This window comes from Notothenia rossii (genome assembly GCF_949606895.1).
Source record: "Notothenia rossii genome assembly, chromosome: 10".
In the NCBI taxonomy this organism is placed as follows: domain Eukaryota; kingdom Metazoa; phylum Chordata; class Actinopteri; order Perciformes; family Nototheniidae; genus Notothenia; species Notothenia rossii.
Genome location: NC_136908.1, coordinates 7,091,204 through 7,116,552, shown reverse-complemented (window position 1 = coordinate 7,116,552; position 25,349 = coordinate 7,091,204). Strand labels below are relative to the sequence as shown.

General features: G+C 41.6%; 1 protein-coding gene across 1 annotated transcript in view; it reads right to left on the bottom strand.

Moving 5' to 3' along the window:
* The window catches only part of LOC307023256 (ubiquitin-conjugating enzyme E2 E2-like), a 55,052-nt gene extending 29,703 nt beyond the window's left edge, over window positions 1-25,349 (bottom strand). The window contains exons 1-3 of the mRNA XM_079656415.1: window positions 25,192-25,349; window positions 21,432-21,629; window positions 14,067-14,117 (exon numbers count right to left, since the gene is read on the bottom strand). Coding sequence (XP_079512541.1) covers window positions 14,067-14,117; window positions 21,432-21,622 — 242 coding nt within the window. The 5' untranslated portion in view covers window positions 21,623-21,629; window positions 25,192-25,349. The remainder of the gene's footprint in view (window positions 1-14,066; window positions 14,118-21,431; window positions 21,630-25,191) is intronic.

The window sequence follows — 25,349 nt, the reverse complement described above, 5'->3', positions numbered from 1 at the left end:
AAGAGAGAAGTAAAGAGCTTTTTGAACATTAAAGAATGGAGGCATGTCACAGGAGAGGCACTACATACTGATATGAACCTGATCATCAGCAGAATATGTCCACTTTAAGAGTTAAACAAAAAAAGTTGAGGTGAAAACTAAACTGACTAAAGCTAACATACTCAATTGAAAAACTACTCCCCCTGTGACCCTACCTCATCTTTTCGATATTCAGTGCTGTATACCGTCCTTGTATGTGCATTAATACTCAATGCACATACCGTGAAATACTTCTGATTTCTTGTAAGCACCACTTCAAGTAAAATGTGGCTATTATTATCTATACCAGATGAAGTCAAATAGCGTTTCAATAATACATCAGTCTCTTTCTCCAGCCCTTCTACAAGACCCGGTCCTCAAGATGCACAAAGACAAAGACACACACACACACACACACACACACACACACACACACACACACACACACACACACACACACACACACACACACACACACACACACACACACACACACACACACACACACACACACACACACACACACACACACACACACACACACACACACACACACACACACACACACACACACACACACACACACACACCAAGGTCACAGAGACCTGCCGACTCAGCTCCTATTGTGAGTGAATGTCCTTCTCGTTAGCCAATATGCAGAGGCCACTTTCGCTAAAACGAACACATTCTCCGAAGGAGGACTTAAATTAAATGACTGGGAAAAATTGCCAAGTTGCTGTGAGAAAAAAGGGTGTGAGAAGAAACACAGCGCTGTCAGAAATTGCAGCACCATTACATTTAGTGTAATAAATCACAGTGGCGAGGAAACGCAGGGTGACCACCCCGGGCTAACTGAATAAAAGTGTCTCTCAGTGCCCCCCCCTGTGTCGTCATCATGGCAGCATTGATTAGGTTGCACTCTGCACATTGATTTTATGTCTCCGCTCTATTGAGATGGGCTCCCATAGACTGCAATCATTCACAGCCAGAAACGCTCAGTACATCTATAATTCACTCTTTCTCTCCTGCACGGATAATCTGTGCGTGGAATAAAAAAAGACTTTGAGAGACTTTCCTTGCTGAAAATCAGAGTGTAAGGCGAGTTTCTCAGACATGCAATTTGTCACATTGCTGGCTTCATCTGTGTGGGAAAGTAATAGCTGTTAGGCTTTCAAACACAGGTCTCCCTTTTGTAAATCTAACTATAAAGATAGGAATCTGCGTGTGTGTGTCCTCTGATTGTCCTTCACATGTCTTGAGAACCGTTCATCCGATCTACTTCACACTTGGCGGGTGTTTCGCTGTGGATCAGGCAGCGCCGTGTTGAATATGGTGCAATTTGGCCAGATTGTGTTTGTCATTTTGGAAAGGCTCAGAAACAGAATCACATTCCTGGATTCTGCTCGTTCCAACAAAACTAAGCCATGGCAATTTGTATCTGAATACATTTGACGCCATTTTGAAATATATCCAAAGCAGATTTTGGTTATTTTTCAGACACATTTTGACCAATCAACACCAAATTTGAAAAAAGAAACATTTTATTTTACTGGATTCTGTGGTTCTAGACAAATCCATTCATGTAATCAATGCCAATTTTACCCTTAATGGAGTTCCTACCGTTTTGTATTTTGCCCAAATCTGTTCTTCCTGTTACGTCTCCTGCACATTTTGACCAATCATCTCCAATGTTGGTACCCGATATTTGGACCAATCCAAATAAGTTTTGCTCTAGCTGGCCCTCAATGTTTGCTGAAACGCTCTGGACTTTCACGACATCTCCTTAATGTTTTACGCTATAACAACCATATCTGGTGGACATGTGTAGATAGTATAAGACATGAAATAGTGCAAGAGACTAACTAGTTCAATTAAATTGCAGGAATAAACAAACTTGAAGATTAAAATATAATTAAATGAACAAAATGTTAAAACACCAAACATGTTGCAATGTCGGACAATACATGATCAAGAGAGCAATTCTATGTGCTATTTAAAAAATGGCGAAGTTATTAGATTAAATGACAGTGACAAATTTAGCGCCATTTGGCCAATCATCTGTGAAGTCGATTGGCAAAGGGTTTCTCGAGACCCTCTAATAAAGTCCATTGTGCGTGAGAGAGATGATTGCTCATGCTTTTATTGAATAAAATAATAACACTTCCCACTTGGTCATTTATGAAATCGAACATAGTATTGCGGTCCTGATCATACACTGTCCCACAGTGCCCAGGCATAGCAACATGTTTTACATTTTGTTTATTTAAATCTAATTGAAATCTTAATATTTTTCTTATTCCTGACACTTAGTTGAACTAGTAGTGTGTCTATTGCATTATTTCATGTGTTATACTTTGATGATCTCTTGTTGCATTGAGCCTGTCACTCAAGATTTCCCTTCTCAAAATGTTGTGTTGCCATTCTACTTGTGATAAATTAGGTATTTGAAACCTCTGAATGTATTGCTCAGGTGAAAGCAGGTGTGTGACAGTGAATGAGATCAGGCTGTAAGGGTACCCATCGTCCTGCCGCCCCCCCACGGTGCCAGCTGCTGGGGATGTGTCACCTGAATGTAATGAAAGCCCCGGCAGGAAGCTGATCCTGTGTGTGTGTGTGTGTGTGTGTGTGTGTGTGTGTGTGTGTGTGTGTGTGTGTGTGTGTGTGTGTGTGTGTGTGTGTGTGTGTGTGTGTGTGTGTGTGTGTGTGTGTGTGTGTGTACTTGTTCTTCCGCTGCTAAGATTTACCCACACATGAGGATTTTCCCCTTGAAAATAAAAGAGGTGACCCCCTCCCCCCTTTTTAAGAGACACTTTGAAGGTGATAGCTGTTGAAAGCTGAGCCACTCAAAGGTCACATTAACAATTCAGCAGCCACATCAGCTGGAAAACCAACCGAGGCACGGAGACAATTAACCCGAGATTTACTGCAGGACGAAAAGATCCGGCCAATCTGTGGAACTCACTCTGAGATGAACAGAGCCAGCAGGGAAGCAAAGTAAACAACGATACCACACCATAATATCTAATTATCAGATCGAGTCTGACATTGTTCTTGCATCACAGCAGCTCCATTTGCAACATCAAATAAGGAAAATTATTAAGACACAATACAAGGGAACAAACATTTAACAAAACATGACATTCACTGAAGACAACATGCTCAAGACCCTCTAACGCAGTGGTTCTCAAATGGGGGTACGTTGGGGTACTGCAGGGGGTACATGAGATTTAAAAAAAAACTAAAATAAATAAATTAAAAAAATACCATGCATGATTACAAAAATAATCTTAGTACAATAAGTTAAATAGAAAACACAATTGTATATAAAATATTCCTAGAACCACCAAGGGGGTCCTCATATAAACATGTCAAATTTGTGTATTGAATTTGATAGTTTTGCATAATATATCATTTTGTTCATTGGTTTGTTAAACAGATATTACTTCAGTTGAAAAACTCCTTGGAAAAATCTGTTTAAAAAAAATGTCGTCGTTATTTTTTTTCATGCATAAAATGAAAATATCCTTAGTTTGTTGTAATGCATGCACGAACGAGTTAATAAATCACACACTGACGGAACATCACTATATTGGAATAATTCGTATAGGCTTGTTCGATCAAAAATGTTCGGGGTCGGTCAGGGGGTACTTGGCTGAGAAAATGTTTCAAAGGGGGTACATCACGGAAAAAAGTTTGAGAAGTACTGCTCTAACGTATATTTTACCTGGGATTTAACTGTGTATTTAATTTGAGGATTGACTGGTGCACAATCGTGGGACCCTGTACCTCTGATTTGATGGAAACAAGTCATATTGAGGACATGGTGGGGGGTCAGAGATGTTGTTGGCCAGTCTCAATATGTTGTTACGGTAGGCAGATTCGTAGAGTTTCTTACAGTGTTGACCTACAATCTATGAGCAGATTTACGAGATAAGTACTTTTACTCACGTACTTTCCATCAGGTGCGACGGCTCCCTGAGGCTCCATCGCGCTGCATCTGGAGCTCAGGTGACCTACAGTCGGCTTTCTGCAGTCAAACTACCTTGAAACTCTCAGTATGGTTGCGCTGAGCACTTAATTAAACTTATCAAGGGCAGACGTGAGTGCAGCGAGGCCACAGCGTGAATAAAGACCCTCTCCAGTAAGATAAGATACTTTCAGATAGAGGGATCAGAGCAAGGAGAGGGGTTGATTTGGAGCTCTACCCTCGAGTGATAAAAAGGGAAACGTTCTCACGCCCGACAGACCGACTGACACAAGTGCCAGACAGAGAGAGAGGACGGCATGTGGATGCAGGTTTGTGATTGATTGCGGTATTTCATGCAGCAGCAACAAAGGTGTTTTTAGATTAAATGTGAAAAGAGCTAGGTAGTCAGCACCAGCAGAGATCGATATTGTAGATTCAAATAGATTAGATTCCAGAAACTAACTTGAGAAAAATGTGATATTTCTGACTGCATTTTTGACAGGCAGGTAATCTTAAGTGTGATTTATTTCGGTAATTGGGAAAGAGGAGGGTATACTCACATATCTAAACACTCACACAAGAACAGACTAACAAACATGTTGCGGCAAAAGACTATAAGTGAGTATGAGGCAAAAAACGACTGGAAAAACAGCAGAGTATTGTTATTTTAAATCCTTCTTTCTCCCAATTGGTCAGCCTATGAGCGGTGTGCAGGTGAAGCAGAGACAGATAAACTCTTCTCCTCTATCGGATATAGCTTTGGGTGAAAGCAAAATGAAATTTAATGTGATGTAACATTATTGGAAGTGTGTGCTACAGTGCAGCCTGGCTCTCAGCGCTCTATTGATTCAGCAGCTCTGAAGTTTAAAGGAGAGTTGGCTGCGAATGAGAAATGGAAAATAAACAGAGGAAAGCGGGAGCAGTTTCAAAAAACACAGTCCTGGTTAAAGTCCAAGAACTACCCACTGTGTGAGATATTAGAGAAAATCATTGTTTTAAATCTGAACTTCTTTTATGTCACGCTGTGGTTTTAAAGAATTGCAGACATTCTGCAGATTATTTACTATTCAGTTAGAGTTGAATTCAGCCTATTAAAACATGTGTGTAATGAATTCTGAGGCTCTGTGGGAGCTTTGTGAGGTCAGAGAGAGCCGCTTTCAGAGTTTCTTTTAGTAGATTGCAAACACAGCGTCATGCAGGGTGAAAGCATTGAAGATTTAAAGAAAAAAATGTTTTTATGAGACGTTTAAGGTATAAGGAATAAAGCCCCTACCACACTGGCCCGAAATTGACACCAGATGGACACACGATAAAGGAAATGTTCAAATTCGGCTCCGATCGTAACAACCTCGGGCCATCCGTGAGGGCATCTTAAGCCATCGTATGACCGCCGGTGGAGTTTCTCAGGCTCAGGCAGCAACTTCGTGAGCGGTGGTAAAATCTTTGGCATGTCAAAAAATCGCCGAAAGACCTTGCGAAGGTTCATTTTCGTGTTTAATTCGTGTGTCCATTTTGCCCTTCGTAAGGCCATCGTGAGGGCATCTTGTCAAATCATGTCATCTTCGTCTTTACTTCGTGTGATCATCGGTGCCATCGGGCATTTTTCGCCTCAGGAAGACAATACGAAGGAAACAAGAAGCTGCCCGATTGTCTTAGGAAGGCAACACGACTACGTGAAGCCCTCGCAATGCCATTGTGTAGCCATCGTATTATAGTACAATTTGTGTTCTGTGAAACTGAAAAGGATATTACATTGTTTTTGTTACTTTCGTTGCAGTTGTATGTCTTAAATGTAATTTAGGTTAACTTCCTGTGTTATTTAGATGCTTTTATTTTGAAGGCGAGTTTACGCTGTTGACAGGAAGTTGTTGTTGTTGCTATGGAAACAACATGACGGAGTGGTTCGGGTGCCATCGTGTGGCCTTCTGTAGGCATCGTACTTGCTTCGGCTGTTGACCAAGTTCGGGGCCATCTTCGTACGAAATTCACAATTCCATATTCGTGTGTCCATCTGGTGTCAATTTCGGGACAGTGTGATGCAGGCTTAACGGGGTGCATGGGTTTTGTGTGTAATGCCGGCAAGTTGAGTATCAAATGTAGTGACTCGAAAAATGACATTGTGTGTAACATCTGTCCTTTTCCTACTACGACAAGTAAAGATGTTTATTACCGGGAACACGGGACTAACAAGAGTAGAAGAGTTTAGTTGGGTGGCGTAAAAGCATGTGGGTCAAACTCCAATTTTCTAATTATCTATAGAGTCATCCCCTTCCTGTAGTGTGTTCTATACATTTGTGTGCATGTAAATGGTCTGCAAAGGCTAAAATCCCTGTGTTCCCTCCAGACTGAGCTCTGGTTACAGACAAATACTGATATACACCTGCACATCAGCAGGACTATCATTCTAGTGAATCAGGGAGTATTATGTGGTGCACATTTCCTACAGTAAACCACTTTGTTCTGCCGTTAAACATTTCAACAAGCTTCAGATAGCATGATCTGTCAAACCACTGCAGTTGTATGCAGCTGCACGGAGAGAATCCCCCGGGGATTTGCACACAAAAAAATAAGTAGAATATCCGTTTACGCTCACACTGTTTGAGGAGAAAAATCGCAATAAAAATGAGAACTGAGACGCAGAAAGAGACATACCCATCTGCTTCAGAGAGGAAATAGATATTGAAATATTCTCTATATATATATACTTATTATTATCCATGTTATTCTCCATGTTCTATATTTGGTTTTGTTCCATTTCATTCCTCTTATGAACCATTCTACACTAGACGCAAAATGCTGGTAAGTGTAAACCTACTTGGCAATAAACCTGATTAGGATATTTTACAATTAGATTTCATCACGTTTAATCCACGGGGGGATTGAGAGTGGATCTAACAGCTTTAAAATGTGTATTCTGATCATGTCCATACATCTAGATTAATCACCCAAAAATGTTTTCCTCCTGCGGTTTTTGCAAAAACAAATTCCCTCTCTGCTCCTCCATCCTCTTGATTTCCTCTCATCTCTCGTTGACTAAGCCTGTCTCTGCAGTGGTGTGTGTGTGTGTGTGTGTGTGTGTGTGTGTGTGTGTGTGTGTGTGTGTGTGTGTGTGTGTGTGTGTGTGTGTGTGTGTGTGTGTCATCATCAGTGTGTGTGTGTATGCATATCATGTCTGTGTGTCGGATGAATGATTAGCCTCTCACTGAACATGCAATCAGTATCCTCCACAGCGCCATGCAGGCAGTTACAGATTCTGTCTATACACACACACACACACACACACACACACACACACACACACACACACACACACACACACACACACACACACACACACACACACACACACACACACACACACACACACACACACACACACACACACACACACACACACACACACACACACACACACACACACACACACACACACACACACACACACACACACACACACACACACATTACTCAAACAGAAACACAGAAACACTAACACATAAATGTACCACTTCCTCTCGTAGGCTTAAAGAGGAAACTTCATTCATGTCAGATACACAGAAACACACGGTGACTTCCGGAGCATTTCCCATTAGACTGAACTGATACATGCTGCTGTAATCAGTGTTTTATTAAAGAGGCAGACATGTTGTCCTATGATATCAGCTACATGGCGACATAGCAACAGTCTGATCATTCATTTAAAGGGGGGGGGGGGGACGACACAAAAGCAGAATAGGGCCTGTTTCATTTGAAGACACACAATACCGGGAAGCAATGTTTCTCAATGTTGGGAAAGTGTGTGTGTGTGTGTGTGTGTGTGTGTGTGTGTGTGTGTGTGTGTGTGTGTGTGTGTGTGTGTGTGTGTGTGTGTGTGTGTGTGTGTGTGTGTTTCAGTTCCTGTAGCTGCAGTGGTCTTGTCAGATAAACGGGAGGAGGTCTGGTTTGTTATTAGGAAACATACCGTGGAGAAACAGCCGGCCCGTGGGCACAGCAGCTGTTCAGTCTGCAGATCCACACACACACACACACACACACACACACACACACACACACACACACACACACACACACACACACACACACACACACACACACACACACACACACACACACACACACACACACACACACACACACACACACACACACACACACACACACACACACACACACACACACACACACACACACACACACACACACACACACACACACACACACACACACAGAGAGAGAGAGAGGAGGGTGGGGGGTTGACTAATATATGAATACATTGATTCATTAGCTAAAGGCTATATAAGACTGGAGTGTGTTGGTTCTCTTTGTACATATTTTACTCACACTCTTCCTCACTGTACTACTTGAATCTGAAAGCATCATACAAAATAAGAGCGATAATCTGTTAAAACAAATAGTCTCAGACAGATTATAGCACCGGGAACAACAAACATTGCAGAGAATACGTCTTGGGAATGTTTTGGAAAACCAAATGCCAGAGGAACCTGAAAAGCAGAGGATGCATCTATCTCTCAGGCATCAATGATTCACCTTTGACCTGCACGGACACAACAACAGTGTGTGTGTGTGTGTGTGTGTGTGTGTGTGTGTGTGTGTGTGTGTGTGTGTGTGTGTGTGTGTGTGTGTGTGTGTGTGTGTGTGTGTGTGTGTGTGTGTGTGTGTGTGAGACAGCCACACAATTCTGCAGCAGTATCAGTGATGCACGATCATGCTCTCACCACCCCCCCCCACACACACACACACAACTGGTTGTATGAGTTGAGCTGTAACGACCGACAAAGAGACGCCCAGCACTTTATCTCGGAGAGAAACACCAACATGACTCAGCTGCTTCTCTGCTGATTCAAACAGTCGAGTTCAAAGACTCTTTATTGTCATGTGCACAACAGCTACAGCGCTGGCAGTGAACATTTGAAAAGTCCCAGACGCGATGCAACAGGCCTAAGAATAAAGGAATCAGGAAGTAAAAGGTGACATAATGCATTACTGCCAAATGAAACCAATATTTGCACTTAGTGTGAAGATATGTGGTATTACATTTAAATGAAATCCGTTTTGTATGGGGAACAAGTAGAATCTGGTCATTGCAGGAACATGTTAGAGAATTCCTCCTCTGTTCTACGGCTTCTTGTTTGCGGAAAGTATCCTGTATTTCTGCGTTTCTCCAGGATTTACAGACTTTTGTTTTGGTCAGAAATCATGTTTTTATGGATGAGGTTCCCAGCACTCAAACACCTCATTCATGTTTGTGGGAATAACCTGTCTCTCAGCAGCTTTTATGAGAGCTGTAATACATCAAAGTCATAAATATCATATCAAAATATATATTTCTACTCCGCTCAAGCGTCCTATGGCTGCCACGAGATTTTAAGACGTCAGTAAAAAATGGGCGATGTGAATTACAAGGCTTCAGTATTCTCTGAGTGATGGACGGATGAGGAATTAATGCCCGATGTTATTGACTCCTGGGCCTGCCAGCGCCTTTCCTGACGTAATAAAAATAAAATAAATATAAATCGTTTTTTTTTTACTACAATGGGATAAATCTAAAAGTGACAAAACAGAAGCAATGGAAAATGATTTTATCCACGTCTCCTTCCAAACAACATTTGAGATTATTTTGGTGGTGTTTTCATCTAAAATGTGGATTTACTTTGAACAAAAGAACGTTTTAGCCTTTGCAGACCATATATTATAAACTGGATGAATGTGAAGTATTTTGTTAATTTGTTTATTTGAAAGTGTAATTAAGGAGCACTATTGGAGTGACTTTGATGGTTATTGGACTCAGGATTCATTCATTTGGATTCCCGCTGTATGAAGAAATTAAAGGACGGCGGAAGTGGAAACAATTCACAAAGGGATTAACCTGTTTAAAACACATGCTCAAAGTAAGCAGGATTTTGCCGATGTGTTTATGTGGATTCAAAAGTCGTAAATAATCTACAAAATGGAGGAGACCGATCTGATCGGAGCAACTGTGACAAATAATCCAACTGAAACCGGCATGGACAATGACTATGTTTTAAAAACGTGCTTGTCCAGAAAAGCCCGGTTTGGACACTTTACGGGCAGAAGAAACATTTCTATTAAAGAAAGAATTATACATTTCTGTCTTTTTATGCCTTTAATAAATACTAACTTGAATTTTTATTAATTAATCAATTATTTTATATATTTTAATGTAGAGACAAGGCGTTTAGTGGCAATCATGTATTGCGTTACAATTATATGCAAAAAAAAAAATAAATCATCTGAGGCCTGGCGCCCCCCCTGCGATCTTTGGCGCCCCCCCCCCCCAAGGCGACACCAGGTTGGGAACCCCTGCATTAGACACCCCAAAAATCAGAATAGGGCCTCATTAATAAAATGTGTAACGGAGTGTTTTTTTGGCTCTACCAAAGTAGAATCTGCACCAAAATGTAGATTAATAATTTCCGTGGGCTTACATCAGTTAAAGCCTTATATTACAACATTTCACAATACATTTTTGGACACCATCCTTTGAGAAACCAAACCCTTTCTTCCCTGTCAGACAATAAAAGCCGAGTCAATCATCTCTACAAGCTGATAGTCACGGGTGGATTTCCGTTCCTCTCATTCAAGAGATCATTCTGCAGCGACACTTTCTCGTGCCTTATTGCTTTCATTCCCTAAGATCTCCGCTGATATCCCTCTGACACACACAAAGTCCTGCTGGGATTAAGAAGGAGAAAAAAGAGCAAGAGAGCATGGCCAATTCCCCCTTCACATTGTTTCCCCTCTGCCGATGGGGGATTCTTATCAAAACGCCCCGCCAGGACTATCATGAAAGGATATGGTAATTACGGAAAACACACACACCGATCCAGGAAGGCCGAGCACACACCAGGCTAATGTAATGTGTCTGGTGTGTGTGTGGGAGGGGGGGCTATTTACATACCTTTCCTGAGTGCTTGTCACATTCAATTAATTACTCTCTGGCAGGGTGACAAAGATGATTAAACAGAAGGACGAAAATATTCCTCGTGTAACGGCTCCAACAAAATCCTTTTCAAATGATCTCTCAAATGAGGCAAAGGTGTTTCAATTTCATTTCCAGGAGGAATTACAGTCCTGTAACCCGAGAAGGGGAATGCATGGAGGTGTGATCGCGAGCTGCTGCTTTTATTCTAGCGGGGAGAAAAAAGATCGAAGCTTGTGGGGTAATTAGAGGCATCACAGCGTCCCTTCATAACCCCTCACATCGGATGTCTTTTATTAACGCTGTCAGATCAATTAGCAGGTGAACAAAGGGCTCTGAAGACTTCATAGGATGCTGCCTGAATATGCTTCATGAAAGGCAGATTTGTCTTTAAAGAGGTCCTACTGTATCGTGCTTTTTGGGGGTCTGCCTGCTTAGGTTTTCTTTTTCCCTGTAGTGTGCATGTAAATGGTCGGCAAAGGTTAAAATCCCTCAGTAACAGAAAGTAATTAGGTTACATTAATATTTTGATAGTCAGATTTGATTAAAAATTTTTTACAGGTAACGACTCGCGGGCCACATTAGAATTATGGTTGCACTCAAAGGGCCGGTGGTAACTTTAAGACTATATAAATATACATAATAAATTAAAATAATGTATTATTTTAAAATATTTCCTCTGCATTAGATTATTATCGGGTAGGGTAATAACTTCACAATTAACTACGACTGAAAGCAGAAGTCTAGGAAAAAATTATTGCAAGTCTCTTCAGTGCGCATGTCACAAAATGAGATGCATTGTGGGACATGTAGTTTATGGGCAACGTTCCCCTGTAAAGCGGCCCGTATAAAAAACGTATTAAATTCTTTGCAAGCTCCTGCGGGGCCACATAAAATGAAGTGGCGGGCCGGATTTGGCCCCCGGGCCTTGAGTTTGACAGCCCTGATGTAAAGGAATACATTTTGAGCGCAACCCCCCCCGCCCCCTGTGTAAATCAAACACCAGTGTGTGGGAATGGGGAGCTGTTAGTGTGAAACACCCCCGAGGGGTTTCTGAATACAGGAATCTACATTTCAAGTATCTCTTCCTGCCGATGAAATACACTCAAATGTTCCACATACGACTGAGGGCTCCCGACCGCTCCATCTACTCGTCTCTCATCCTCCTTTCACTCTTCGAGCGAAGCGTGCATTTTCTTTGCACAGAAATGTCATTTTCTATTCAAACGTCGGCCCATGAAATGTCTCCCTTTTCGGCCCTTTGTTAGGAAGCATAATGGTATCCTTCAGTCAGATTAGCCTCTGCTTTGAGATCGGAGAGCCGACAAACAGATTGCGACGTGCCGAGGAGATATCTCCCACTGTGACAGACACCTTGATATAAAACACCGTGGTGCATTGAACCTGCAAGCAGCGTGCAAGAGAATGTGTACTGTGACAGGTGAGAGGCTGCATTTCTGTCTGCATATTTGAACTTTAAGGATAACAGATTTTTTTTTTTTTTTTAAGAATTTGAAGATGTAACACCGTTTTAATGAGTCAACACAGTGAGCCAGCAGGTGCTGAACATCAAGCATCCGTCAAAGAATAAAGAAAACCGGAAAATCTTTAGATAATCCGTGAGAGAACAACGGATGCAGCGGTTCCCCTGAGAGATATTTTCTTAAAATCATCCAAAAATGAAGCTTTTAATTGTTGCAATCATCCTTAAGTAATATTAACTATAAATCATTTTTTACGTGGACCTTACTACTGCTGCCGACAGCTCCAAAACATCTCCATCCGAAAAGATGCAATTATAATCATACAATCATACATTGCACGGCTTAGTACGGTATAGTTAGGCCTCGTTAGGCCAGGCTCCCTTTATGCTGCATTTCCATTACAGTTTAGTAGAGGGGGCAGTAACTATAGTAACGCAGTGTAGGCGGAGCCGTGACGTCATCTTCAATGGGAAACACAAAACTAACATCAGCCGTTAGCTGTTAGCCCTCAGAGCTCCCAGCTCCTCATATCTGATCAGAAACTAGACACAAGTTAAACAAGTACAAACCACAGACTGTCTGTGTCATGGAGAATACAGTCGCTGGTTTATTTATGTCTGTAGGCCGTTGTTGTGAGTGTGGACGGTCGGAGCATATACTGCGTTAGCTTAGCCGATCTCCATTTAGAAAACACGCATTTTAAAAAGGCTTTTTCGCCTGCAGACTTGTCAAAGCATTCATTCATGGTTTTTACTAACCGGTGTCAGTATGTTGTTACTTCGGCATCATTTAGAAACTGGTATTACAATTAAACCACGGTCAAATATGTTCATTTTGTTGTAGTTGTAGCCCCCTTGCCAGCGATTCTCTTTGACCAATCAGCAGTCGAGAGTGTTTACGTCCCTAGTTTAGCGTATTCAGCCCGTTTGTTGGCCCGGTAAGAACCTCGATTTTGGAGGGCCAGAAAAAAGGTGAAAAAGTAGCCCTGAGCCGTGCTACGTGCTGCAGTGGAAATGCGCCATAAGATTTTTGAAGGGAAAAAGACCACTGAGTTAGAATTATTATTAGGATTGCTATTGAAAACATTGGATTAGTGCTTCCTTACTTTTTGCTTCTGGCAAAAAAACTTGGAGTGACTAACCCCCGGGCAGCTGTGGCCAACATTTCCCTCCAAAGCCTAAGAGCGTCCATGCATTACTGAGTTCCTCTGCTTTCCCAGGAAATGCCTTGACTTCAGTGACTCGCTGACCACACCTCCACCTCCACCTTCGCCCAAAAAGCCATCAGCTTGAGAAGAATCCCAAACGCTGACTCAACGAAAATCCCCCACACAATGAGCGCTGTGACTCAGATGTTGATTGGCAGGAGCTTATTACTGTCTTTCACCGCGGGGACCAGTGGAGCCGCAGCAGAGTTCCCAGCCTCAGGGAGAGTGAGCAAACACAGCACTGTTGCTACAGAGATCCTCGCTGCCAATCAGGTCACTGGCACACACATTTATTTATTCAGCGTGAGATCCATGCCCGCTAACACGGTCCATTCTTTACGGTGCAGTCCGAGCAAACAACGGGATAATCACGAGACTCATCCATTCACAAACACAAGTGCCTTTACATCCACATCTATAGGCTCCTACCTGCAGTTTGGCGGCGGGTCCAGAGTGATCTCTGCTAACTCCTTCTGGATTCTGAAACGAGAGGAGGATGTGTGTGTTTTAATCACACTTAAAAACAAAACAGTTGTATACATCCTGCATGCAAAAAATCTATCTGTTAAACAATGAATGACATACAAAAAATGTATTTCGAACACACATTATTCAACTTTTAAAAAATTAATTAAAAAAAGTCATCTGCTCGCAAATTGTCTGTAAAACATGGAGAGATGCTGTTCCACCTTATTTGCATTTCTTGTTATCTATGCAACTCACGATAACATTGTTTAGCAATTTATGTGGCAATTATTTATGTCAGAAAATAGACAATCAACACGTTCCATCTCGCATGTCTAATAGTCTTGTTTTGTCTAACACCAAAACACATTTGGTTTGAAACAGAGAAACGGAGGACTTATTTATATCTGAGGTAAAACAAACACATTTCTGATTTGTGTTTGCACTGAGGCTGCAACTAAGAATTACTGTAATTAGACAGTAACACGTTATAGATTCAATAATGAATAACTTGGTCTTATGTGAGAAAATAGTGAAAAATGTCCCTCCCAGTTTACAAACTCCAAGGTGATGTCTTAGATCAGGGGTCTGCAACCTTTTTGAACAAAAAAGCCATTTTGCCCCCTTTTTCACCAATTTCTTTTGTCTGGAGCCGCAAAACATATTTGATAGATTGATAGCTCATAAAAATTGTATATATTGTTACATCATAGACAAAAACATGTATTATTTATTACATTACAGAAAACTGTTTACCTCTAATAATAAACAAATAACTCTTATAAAGAGAATAAAAAAAATACACAGGCCGACTTTACAATAAATTAAACACAGCACTTGGGGAGTCCTCTGCACATTTGAAGAAAATGAATATAATTAAAATGGGCCCACTTTGAAATAAATAAAACCTATAGCTGCACCCTAAAAAGAGTTAGGTGATTGAATTATGATGAAGATCGTCAGCTGTCTTCCTCTTCCGGGTTTTCCCTCGATACGTAAAGGCTGCAGCACCTTTGACAACTTCTCTCCACATATCAAACAAACCGGTAAGCCAGCATCGTTTGCTGTGAAAGCAGATAACTCTGACCGCGCAGAATTAAACCCTCTGTGTTGCTCAGATACTTTTATTTTCTTTGCTTTATTCATAGTTCGCTCATCGAGCCGGGGGTCAGGTTATTCGCCTGCAAGAAAAGGCGCTAGCGCGGGACCGTAGCAGGATGTGACGCATATTTTAGTTGACCTAATTAAAACCGTTTTTTTATGTGTCACAGTATCACCTCAAAATACAAGATACAAAACATTTTCAACCGTGCAACAAAATATAAATAGTCCTACAAATACTTTTATTTTATTTCCTCCTTATTTTTGTCTAAGCTCAAGGGAGCCAGAGTGGAGGGCTTAAAGAGCCGCGGGTTGCCGACCCCTGTCAGAAGTCTTGTTTCGTCAGTCCCAAACCCAAACATATGTGTATATGATATACAAAAAGCAGTTAATCTATATATTTAAGAGGCTGGAAACAAGAGACAGATATGTGTTATGATCACACATACAAACATAGACAGGTATATAAATCCTGCAGGTCAAAAGTCAATATGTGCATACTCTGAATACCTCACTGACTTTCTAATGATCTCCTGATCGAACACAGCAGTCCTGTCAGCTGACGGGTCAATAAGGATATTGTGTGTGGAGAGAAACTCACTTTGTAGGGAACACAGGGATGTTAGCCTTAGCGGACCATTTACATGCATTAAAACCTATAGCACACACTACAGGAGAGGGAAAACCTAAAAAGCAGAATAGGACCTCTTTAATAAAAGCCTCTGCATTTACTCTGCACCGGACACTTCCTGGTGAAAACACCCAGAGTCCACGGCAGACAGGTTGATATAAACAGTTCCTATCAGGATGGCTTAGAGCTGCTCAATTAATCGTATATTAATCGCGGTTACGATTATGGCTTGCAACGATTACGAAAACAACGTAATCGAAATAAAACGATAATTTTTTTAAAATTATTTTTCATGTTGAATTATACTTAAAGTTCAGGGTAATCAACTGTTAAAAACATACTGTTCCAAAAATAATTCTCCGATAAATGGATGTTTTCAAAGTCAATGAATAATCGCATTTCATAATCGCAATTACAATTGACCCAAATAATCGAGATTATGATTTTTGCCATAATCGAGCAGCCCTAGGATGGCTCCAACGTATAACCAGAACCTTGAGGGTTACACTTGTATCTTAACGTTGACAGGCACAGTGTTATTCAGCTGCAGGTCTCTGTAATAAATCACCGTTTGCTCCACACGCACAGGAGCTGGTGTTTTCCATCATAAAAAGCTCTGCTGATATTTGCATTTGTCGGGGACGCAGAGTGTAACCGTTTAGTGTCTCGGGGGATTATCAATGAGCTGTGGAGCATCAGAGAGGGCGAGTGTTTGGTTAAAGAGGCCGTGCAGGAGCATGAGGCGCCGGCAGTATAATCAGTGTTTCCCCCCCCTTTAGGATTCCCACGGCCTTGTTCATTGCACAACTCTCTCTAACTGTTCCCCTGCTCCAGACGTCAGAATGTGCCACCTCAGGAAATACTGCGGATAAAATTACACAGCATGCACTCGAGCTGAGAACGACTCCATAACCGAGGAGATCGTATTACAGGCTCCTTTGCAAATATATGTCTCTTTTTCCTCCTTCCTCGAGTGAGGAGTGTGCAGACGCCTCCTTTGAAAAAGGAAAACCCTCTTGGATACTCCAAGTTATGTATCATCAACTCAACTAGGATTTAGACATCATTTAAGGAGCCTTTTTCTATAAGGAAGTGTTGTAATTGACATCCTTTACTTACCCTTTTTCCCAGTCTACTAACAGAGAGGGGTAGGTAGGTAGGTAGGTAGGTAGGTAGGTAGGTAGGTAGGTAGGTAGGTAGGTAGGTAGGTAGGTAGGTAGGTGGGTAGCTAGGTGGGTAGCAGGTAGGTAGGTAGGTAGGTAGCAGGTAGGCAGGTAGGTAGGTAGGTAGGTAAGTAGGTAGGTAGGTAGGTAGGTAGGTAGGTAGGTAGGTAGGTGGGTAGCAGGTAGGTAGGTGGGTAGCAGGTAGGTAGGTAGGTAGGTAGGTAGGTAGGTAGGTAGGTGGGTAGCAGGTAGGTAGGTAGGTAGGTAGGTAGGTAGGTAGGTAGGTAGGTAGGTAGGTAGGTAGGTAGGTAGGTAGGTAGGTGGGTAGCAGGTAGGTAGGTAGGTAGGTAGGTGGGTAGCAGGTAGGTAGGTAGGTAGGTAGGTAGGTAGGTAGGTAGGTAGGTAGGTAGGTAGGTAGGTGGGTAGCAGGTAGGTAGGTAGGTAGGTGGGTAGCAGGTAGGCAGGTAGGTAGGTAGGTAGTGTGTCAGATAGATAGATAGTGTGTCAGATAGATAGATAGTGTGTCAGATAGATAGATAGATAGATAGATGGTGTGTCTTACAAAGAGTTTGAAAAGTGCATTGCGTCCCCACATTCTTACAAGTCTATACTCCTGAATTGAAGTTTAAACTCCCAAAGACACGCGTTCAAACACAGCATATCTTCTGTACAGAGAAAGTAAATAAAGTATATTTGTTACCATACTCTATTCCCCTTGCATCTTGTTTTCCCTGCCATAACTCAAAATGCTCATACATGCCATAACAACAGAATAATTGACGACTCTTATTGATCACGCCGTCTGTTCGCTCAGCTGTTTGTTAGGCGGGACATAATAATAATTTGTTATTGCAGGAGAAGGACAAGCAGTCGATGGTGACGTGATGGACTGTTTTAGCACCGACGTGGCAATGAATGCATGAGCAATATTCACCCTGCACAGCAATGAGAGGCTCATTTACATCACACTGCAAATCCTCCGCTGCTTATGAGAAGTGAGGATGTCTGCACAGTTTTCAAAAACAGATTTACAACCTCAAGATCCAAAGTCTCTACAAGGAGGAAGTAATACATCTCATTAACGTCAGGAAAAGCTGTTTTCGGCCTCTCAAATATGTAGATTTGGACAGAAAGTGCATCTTAAACCTTTCGGATATGGAGATTTCCTGCTTTTCTTTTGTTTTAAACTGATTGTAATTTGGAAGTAAACAACATTTGAAGACATTGGGAAACTGGGACGGATATTTGTTCGTATTTTCTGACATTTATAGATCAATAAGTGGCATGTAGATTGATAAATAATATCGGTTGAAAAAGCATGGAAATATAGATCCATCACATCCATGGTCTGAAACATTGAGAGTTGCTGCATCATTAGTTTGTCAATGAGGTGTGTGTAGGTGGTGTGTTTTAAAGCTGAGTGCTTGTAGAGTAAACCTGGCTACTGGATGCTTGTTGGAAAATCCCCAACACAGACATGGAATTAATCTTCAACCAGAACTCTGACCTCTCTACGCTCTGTTTGTTAGACCCTTTTCTATGTGGAAGGCTTCCAGGTCTGAGACAGACACTTGAATGGAAGACATCTCATTGGCTTTTTGTCGTAAGCACTCTTGCGATGCTACTTATGGATTTAAACTCTCACTGTACATGTTACATTTATATTCAATTTAATGTTGAATAATCCATGTCTTGCACAATAATATCCTGCATTATATGTGTTACTGGAAATTTGTATTTCATGTATATATATATATATATTTTTTTTTTTTACTTTTTAACGCTATTTTATTTCAGGAATATTTTGAACTGTTTATTTCTAGTGTCTTAATTTCTCTTATGTATATCGCCTTGTTTTTTATGATGCTGCAACGCAAAACATTTCCCAAATTGGGATCAATAAAGTACTTGTCTGTCTGTCTGTCTGTCTGTCTGTCTGTCTGTCTGTCTGTCTGTCTGTCTGTCTGTCTGTCTGTCTGTCTGTCTATATCTGTCTGTCTGTTTATCTATATCTGTCTGTCTATATCTGTCTGTCTGTCTGTCTGTCTATCTATATCTGTCTGTCCGTCTGTCTGTCTGTCTATATCTGTCTGTCTGTTTATCTATATATGTCTGTCTGTCTGTCTGTTTATCTATATCTGTCTGTCTATATCTGTCTGTCTGTCTGTCTGTCTGTCTATTTATATCTGTCTGTCTGTCTGTCTGTCTGTCTATATCTGTCTGTCTGTCTGTCTATCTATATCTGTCTGTCCGTCTGTCTGTCTATCTATATCTGTCTGTCTGTCTGTCTGTCTGTCTATATCTGTCTGTCTGTTTATCTATATCTGTCTGTCTGTCCGTCTGTCTGTCTATCTATATCTGTCCGTCCGTCTGTCTGTCTGTCTGTCTGTCTGTCTGTCTGTCTATATCTCTGTCTGTCTGTCTGTCTGTCTGTCTGTCTGTCTGTCTGTCTGTCTGTCTGTCTGTCTGTCTGTATCTATATCTGTCTGTCTGTCTGTCTGTCTGTCTATCTATATCTATATCTATGTCTGTCTGTCTGTCTGTCTGTCTGTCTGTCTGTCTGTCTGTCTGTCTGTCTGTCCAATCAGGTGCACCGTGTCCAGAATAAAAACCCCTCTCTGGTATCAGCATCAACTCAGAGCTCACCTGGCTCTGCTGCTTGTTGCCCGATCAGATAACAACCGCCTGATCACCACATGGTGCCAACCTGCATGACCTGGCTCTAAACTGAATCAGTGCTGTTACATCAGGTCACATGTGGCTCAGTCAGTAGGGGCTTGGACTGGGAGCTGTAGGGTCGCCGGTTCAAGTCCCTGACCAGACCTCAAATATGGAGTGTGGACTGCTACTTGGAGAGGTCCCAGTTCACCTCCTGCCCTGCCGTGGTGCCCTTGAGCAATGCACCAGAGACCCCCCTTCCCCCCTCACTCCCATTGCTCCCCGGGCGCTGTACAATAGCTGCCCACTGCTCCTGGTACTAGACTCCTGGTACTAGGATGGGTTAAATGCAGAGGCCAAATGTCAATGTGTGTGCTGTGTGCTCTGCATGTGTGACCATTAAAGAGGGTTTCATCCCTCCCATGCTATTCTATGTCTACAACTCCAGATAGTTTAGTTGCCAGCAAATTGAAACCGGAACATTTGGAGTGTTTTGTTTTTGTTATTGAGGTATGCTGAATCTATTTCTGATATTTTCAGGATCAGAAAAAGCAGTTTTAATCAGAAAGTGGCCATATTTGTACTCTCTGTGGGCTGATTTTGACTACCATGAGTAGTGTTGTATCCATTGGATATAGAGAGAACAAGATGAACATTATTATCTCTGCTGTGGACTATTTGTTTTCAAATAAATAGGCCAATCTGTCCAATCAGATCAATTTTGAGGGACTGCGGATGGAAATTAGCTCAAAGCTAAATCTGGCACTGTTACGCTTGATATATTTGAATGTTTTAAGTGTTCATTACTGTGCATTGTCCCTGCCAAATAAACGATTAAATAAATAAAGAATCCAAATTATCCAGAGTTCCTTAAATCTTCCAAATAGACCCACAATTCATCAAAATCAGCCGACAGAGTACAAATATGGCCACTTGATTGTTAAAACTGTAATTTTTTATACTGAAATGCCAGGAATGGAATGAGCATCCTCAATAACCCTGAAAACCCCTCCAAGCCAAGCCATGTTGTTACTATTGTCCACACTCTAATGGTAATTGTGGACATTGCCCAACATGTGCAGGTTAGCTTCCGGCAGTTTCTATGTGCTGGGGAACCGTACTTTACATTTCTATCATAAAACTTTGGGTTACTCAACATTTCTGGCTGCACAATAGGACTCTATGAGCTGGCAACTATTAAGAGGGTGTTTCAAGTAAAATAAAAAACTCTGGCGTTGGCTCCTTCTCGATTGATTTATGTGCTTTACCCCCCAGGGGCGAGCAGCCTTGAAGACCTGTGTGGATATGAAGTTGATATGCTTGTGGAAAAACCCAACAGAGCAGTGAGGTGTGTAAAAACAACTGACTTCCAGACAGCTGTCAACACATAAAGAAGCACTTTTGATGTAATGATAACGTATTTAAACCATCCCTTTTACTGTTTTCTTGCTAATAGCTTAAAAAGGACCCAAATAAGTGTCTTTATGGCCGGCTGTAGTAGAAACAAATAGTATTCAAATCCACAACGAGACAGACAAAGTTCCATTTAGTAGAATTTCTTCAGCGCTACAACACATTGTACGTGATATATCGGCTGAGGAGCGGGACATCTCTAAGGGTTTGACCAATCACAACAGAGCCGGCCAGCTAACCAATCAGAGCAGACTGGACTCTGGTTTCAGACAGAGGGTGAAAAGAGGTGCTGCAGCACAGGCAGTATGAGAACACTTTTTGAACATTAAAGCATGGAGACATGTCTCAGGAGAGCAGACCTACCTCTTGGCGCTGGTGGACAGCTTGGCGGCCGTCTTGCTGGAGATCTTGGCCTCCTTCTTCTTGGGGGGGGTCTGGTCCCGCTGCTCGGGGCCCGCCTGCTCCTGGGGGGCCGCCTCCCTCTGCTCCGCATCCGAGCTTCCCCCGCTGGTGTTGGGGCTGTTGTCCGGCCTCGGCTGCACCTCACTGGACATGCTGACTCTACACACACACACAAATGCAGGGTTATCAGGACTGCATGGTTTGATAAGGTCTATTTGATCGAAGTATTTCATTTTACATTCTGCAATCTCATTCTATTTTACTTGTATATATTGTCTTTATTCCTGCATTTTACTTGAACTGTTTTATTTCTTGATCTTTTTCACATCTTATGTATGCAAATGGTTGAAGGACCTGAGACTTCAGATTGTTATTGCCGAAATTACATTTGACAATAATACGTTTGCATCTTGTAGAGATTTGTTATATCTGAGAACGTCTGCAGCTCACAAGCCTCAATAATGAAATACACCTACAACACAAGGTCACGTTCGCTGAATCAGCTCATCCATCCGTCAGTGTGTGTGTAATTGTGTGTGAGTATGTGTGAATGTCAAGGTGAATGCTTCTATTTACATTCCCAGGTCCCGCTATGAAAAATGTATGATACAGATGACTGGCTGCTTGAGCCTTTCTGCTGCCGAGCTGAAATGAATATCAAATCGGACACAGGTAAGGACATATTTTTCAATAAACATGACGGAGGACTTGGATCCTGACATTTGACTAACAGCCGCTGCTCACAGGCTATCTGATGCAATTAGATGGGCAGGTGATATGGGAGATAATTGGGGGATTAAACGGGTTATAGGATGACACAGAGCGGCGTGATTTCAAAAGGTTAAAACATGCATATGCTGGAATCCTCTCAGGGCTTCAGCTGCTGCTGCTGCTGCTGCTGTTGTTGTTATGGTGCGTTTCCAGTTTAGAATAAACACAGGGGAAGTAAAAGATGCTGACACAGCAGAGCCCTTCTGAGGCCTGTACTACGAAGCAGGATTTTCGCTTAGCCGGCTAACTTCAGGGAAAACTCTGGGTTTCCGGTCCTACGACGCTGGTTCTCTTTTTAGCAGGCTAGATCTCCATGGTAACTTATGCTGAGCGGCCTACCTGCCCCGGAGCAGGTTAGGTTGCAGGCTAAGAGCTCTACTCAGTGAAAGCACTGCCTGCTGACCAATCAGAGCTCAGTGTGCGGAGTTTAAAACGATGAAGTCATATTACAGGAGAAAGGAAATACAGAAAAACTGCTGTTGCAGGAAAGACGGCCGGCAAAAATCACCGACTGTGTGAACGTGAACATTAATAGAATATCACCTCCCATGTTCAGAGCAATCTGACTATTAAAACATTAGCGTTAAGAAAGCTTACTTAAATATCTGCCACAACATAAATAACTAGATCAAAGTAACAGTACAGTCCGCGGCACTGTGAGTGCAGACGTCGATGTGTCCCATTATCATTCATGTCACATCATATCACATCATAATGTATCACATATCTCCTTATCTGAGTCAGCTGAGCCGTATCTGTCCGTGTAACACTCACAGTGTCACATACTGTATGCAGAAGTATCATTTTAAGCAACACATTAAGTTGACGAAACACTCAAATATAATTAAAGTCAATATCGTGTCTTAGATGGCAGTGATATCATAAACCTGTTAATGTAGGCATTCAAACACTTTTTCTGTTACCAGCTGTATTCACCTTGCAAGTGCAATTATGTGGCTTTTATTCTGGATAAAGTGTTTAAGTCGTGGATGTTTAAAGTTGAAGTTCTTCATATGTCTAATATTAAAGTTGACTTTTCATTCAGGAAGTATGACGCGCTGCGCTGTCAGTACGCTTGTCCATGTTTGTGATTGGTCGAATGTTCCAAATACCACCCCTTTTATGTGAACGCGCACCTAACTAGAGAGGACACGGCTGACTTGAGCGATCCACTTGATAACCCGCGTCGTAGTACCGTTTAGCGAGAGCGCGTATGTTTTGGATTAGGCCAACCGGCTAACTCAAACATATCCAGGTTAGGTTGAACCAGCTTCGTAGTACAGGCCTCAGGTGTGAAACTGTCAGCTGAAATGTAACCATCAACACAAGGAGAAGCTTCCAGAAGTGTGTGTTACTGAGCAGGCCTGCAGAAAACCACACTGCAAAGAGAATCCACATATAGATATCATATTTATTTTTACTTTAGACTTGGATTAAGGGGTGTTTGGGTTTGTTATTTCAAGGTAACTTCCACAAAGGTTTACCTGTTAAGTGTGGCCAATGACATCCTACTTTAAAAAATTTCTAAACAGCAAACTTAAAACCAGATTTAGACCCGTTAACTTTGCTTATTTTAAAGCCCAGAAAATTAATTGTTTACTGCTTTTAAGTAATATACTGATAATATTTAGTCTTTAAGTTTAAAGAAAACCAATAAAACAAATGAAAATTAAGCTATACCTTTTTAAAATAAGTCCCAATACACTTGTCAAATTCACTACAAACATTTGGCAGCTAATAATAGATAACTGAATACAGCTTTGCTTTCTGATACACATGCAACACATTGTTGTATTTAACTTTTAACAATTTCTGAATGGAAGTATTTTGAAAATAACAATTGTTAGTTTTAGGGCTCTTTTGTATTAAAATAGTAAGATTGTATTGAATTTAAATGAAACAATGGTCCTTAATTGAAAAGACCAACATGTCAAATTCACAAAAAATATGTATCTGCTAGCTTAATGCTGCTAGTGCTTTGCTTGTTGGTAAACACGTTGTTGTATTGTAATTAACTTAAAACTTTGTCTAAATGCGCGTATGTTGTCAGGCTTAAACAAGTTGAGGCATCTCAACTTCTTTATTTGAGGGTTTTGACTCTATTTGGATTCAAAAGTTAGATTTAACTGAATTTAAAGGGTGTTTTGGTGCAGTGGGTGTACACCGGATGAAACAGTGGATGTCAGCAATTTTTTTAATGTCTTTTACGGCATCCTCGAGGACTATATTTACACGGTTTGAGAGGATTATGTGTTGAATTATGGATTTTCTGGACGGAGTTCGGGAAGGAGATAATGAGAAGGAATCCCCGGGCTTTGGTGGCTCTCTGCGGGGAGTTAAACACAGCAAGACAGCCTCTCTGTGAGACATCCAGATGTTTTGCTGATGGTAGATTGTTGTGTTGACTTGATGTTGGTTTCATGTTACTCTAAGTAAGTGTAAACAACTGTGGCTGACAGACCATCGATTTCTTTCCTCTTTTTTTTTTAATAAGGGGCAGGTCAAATAAGACTTTCTTGTCTTGTGTACATGTTTTGTTGAATAATAATTGCCATGAGTGGAATAAACTAATGAATACATATAGATATTAAGCTCGACACCAGTTTTTTTTTTTTTTTTTTAGCAACCAGTGCCTTTAATGTAAGCTCAAAATGTGGAACCCGAGATGGGATTCGAACACGGTTCAGTATGGTTTCGAGCCGAGTTCCATCTGTCTCTGGACATTGTTCGCCTGTTCTACCGACTGAGCTAAACTTCCATAAGCCATAACATAACACTTCTTCTAAGTCTAACACCAGAGCCAATATACTGACCTCTGCCAAATATGCTCCACAGCACAAAAGGCAGAATGGATGCCCCCTCCCTCACCACCGCCGCCCCCTCCCTCTGCAAAATAACCTAATAAACCCTTAAATATCTATATGTAGAGTTTAGAATACGGTCGGCTCACCTTTATACGCAGGCTGGACGCACCTCTGCGGGGGAAATGTGTGAAAATGTCCACTGTTTATTCCGTAATCCGTACCGCTGGGTGTCCGCTGCTTTGACTGACTGCGAGAGAATGTGCCAAACCGTCAGGTTACCGCGTGGTTACAAGAAGAGTTTCCG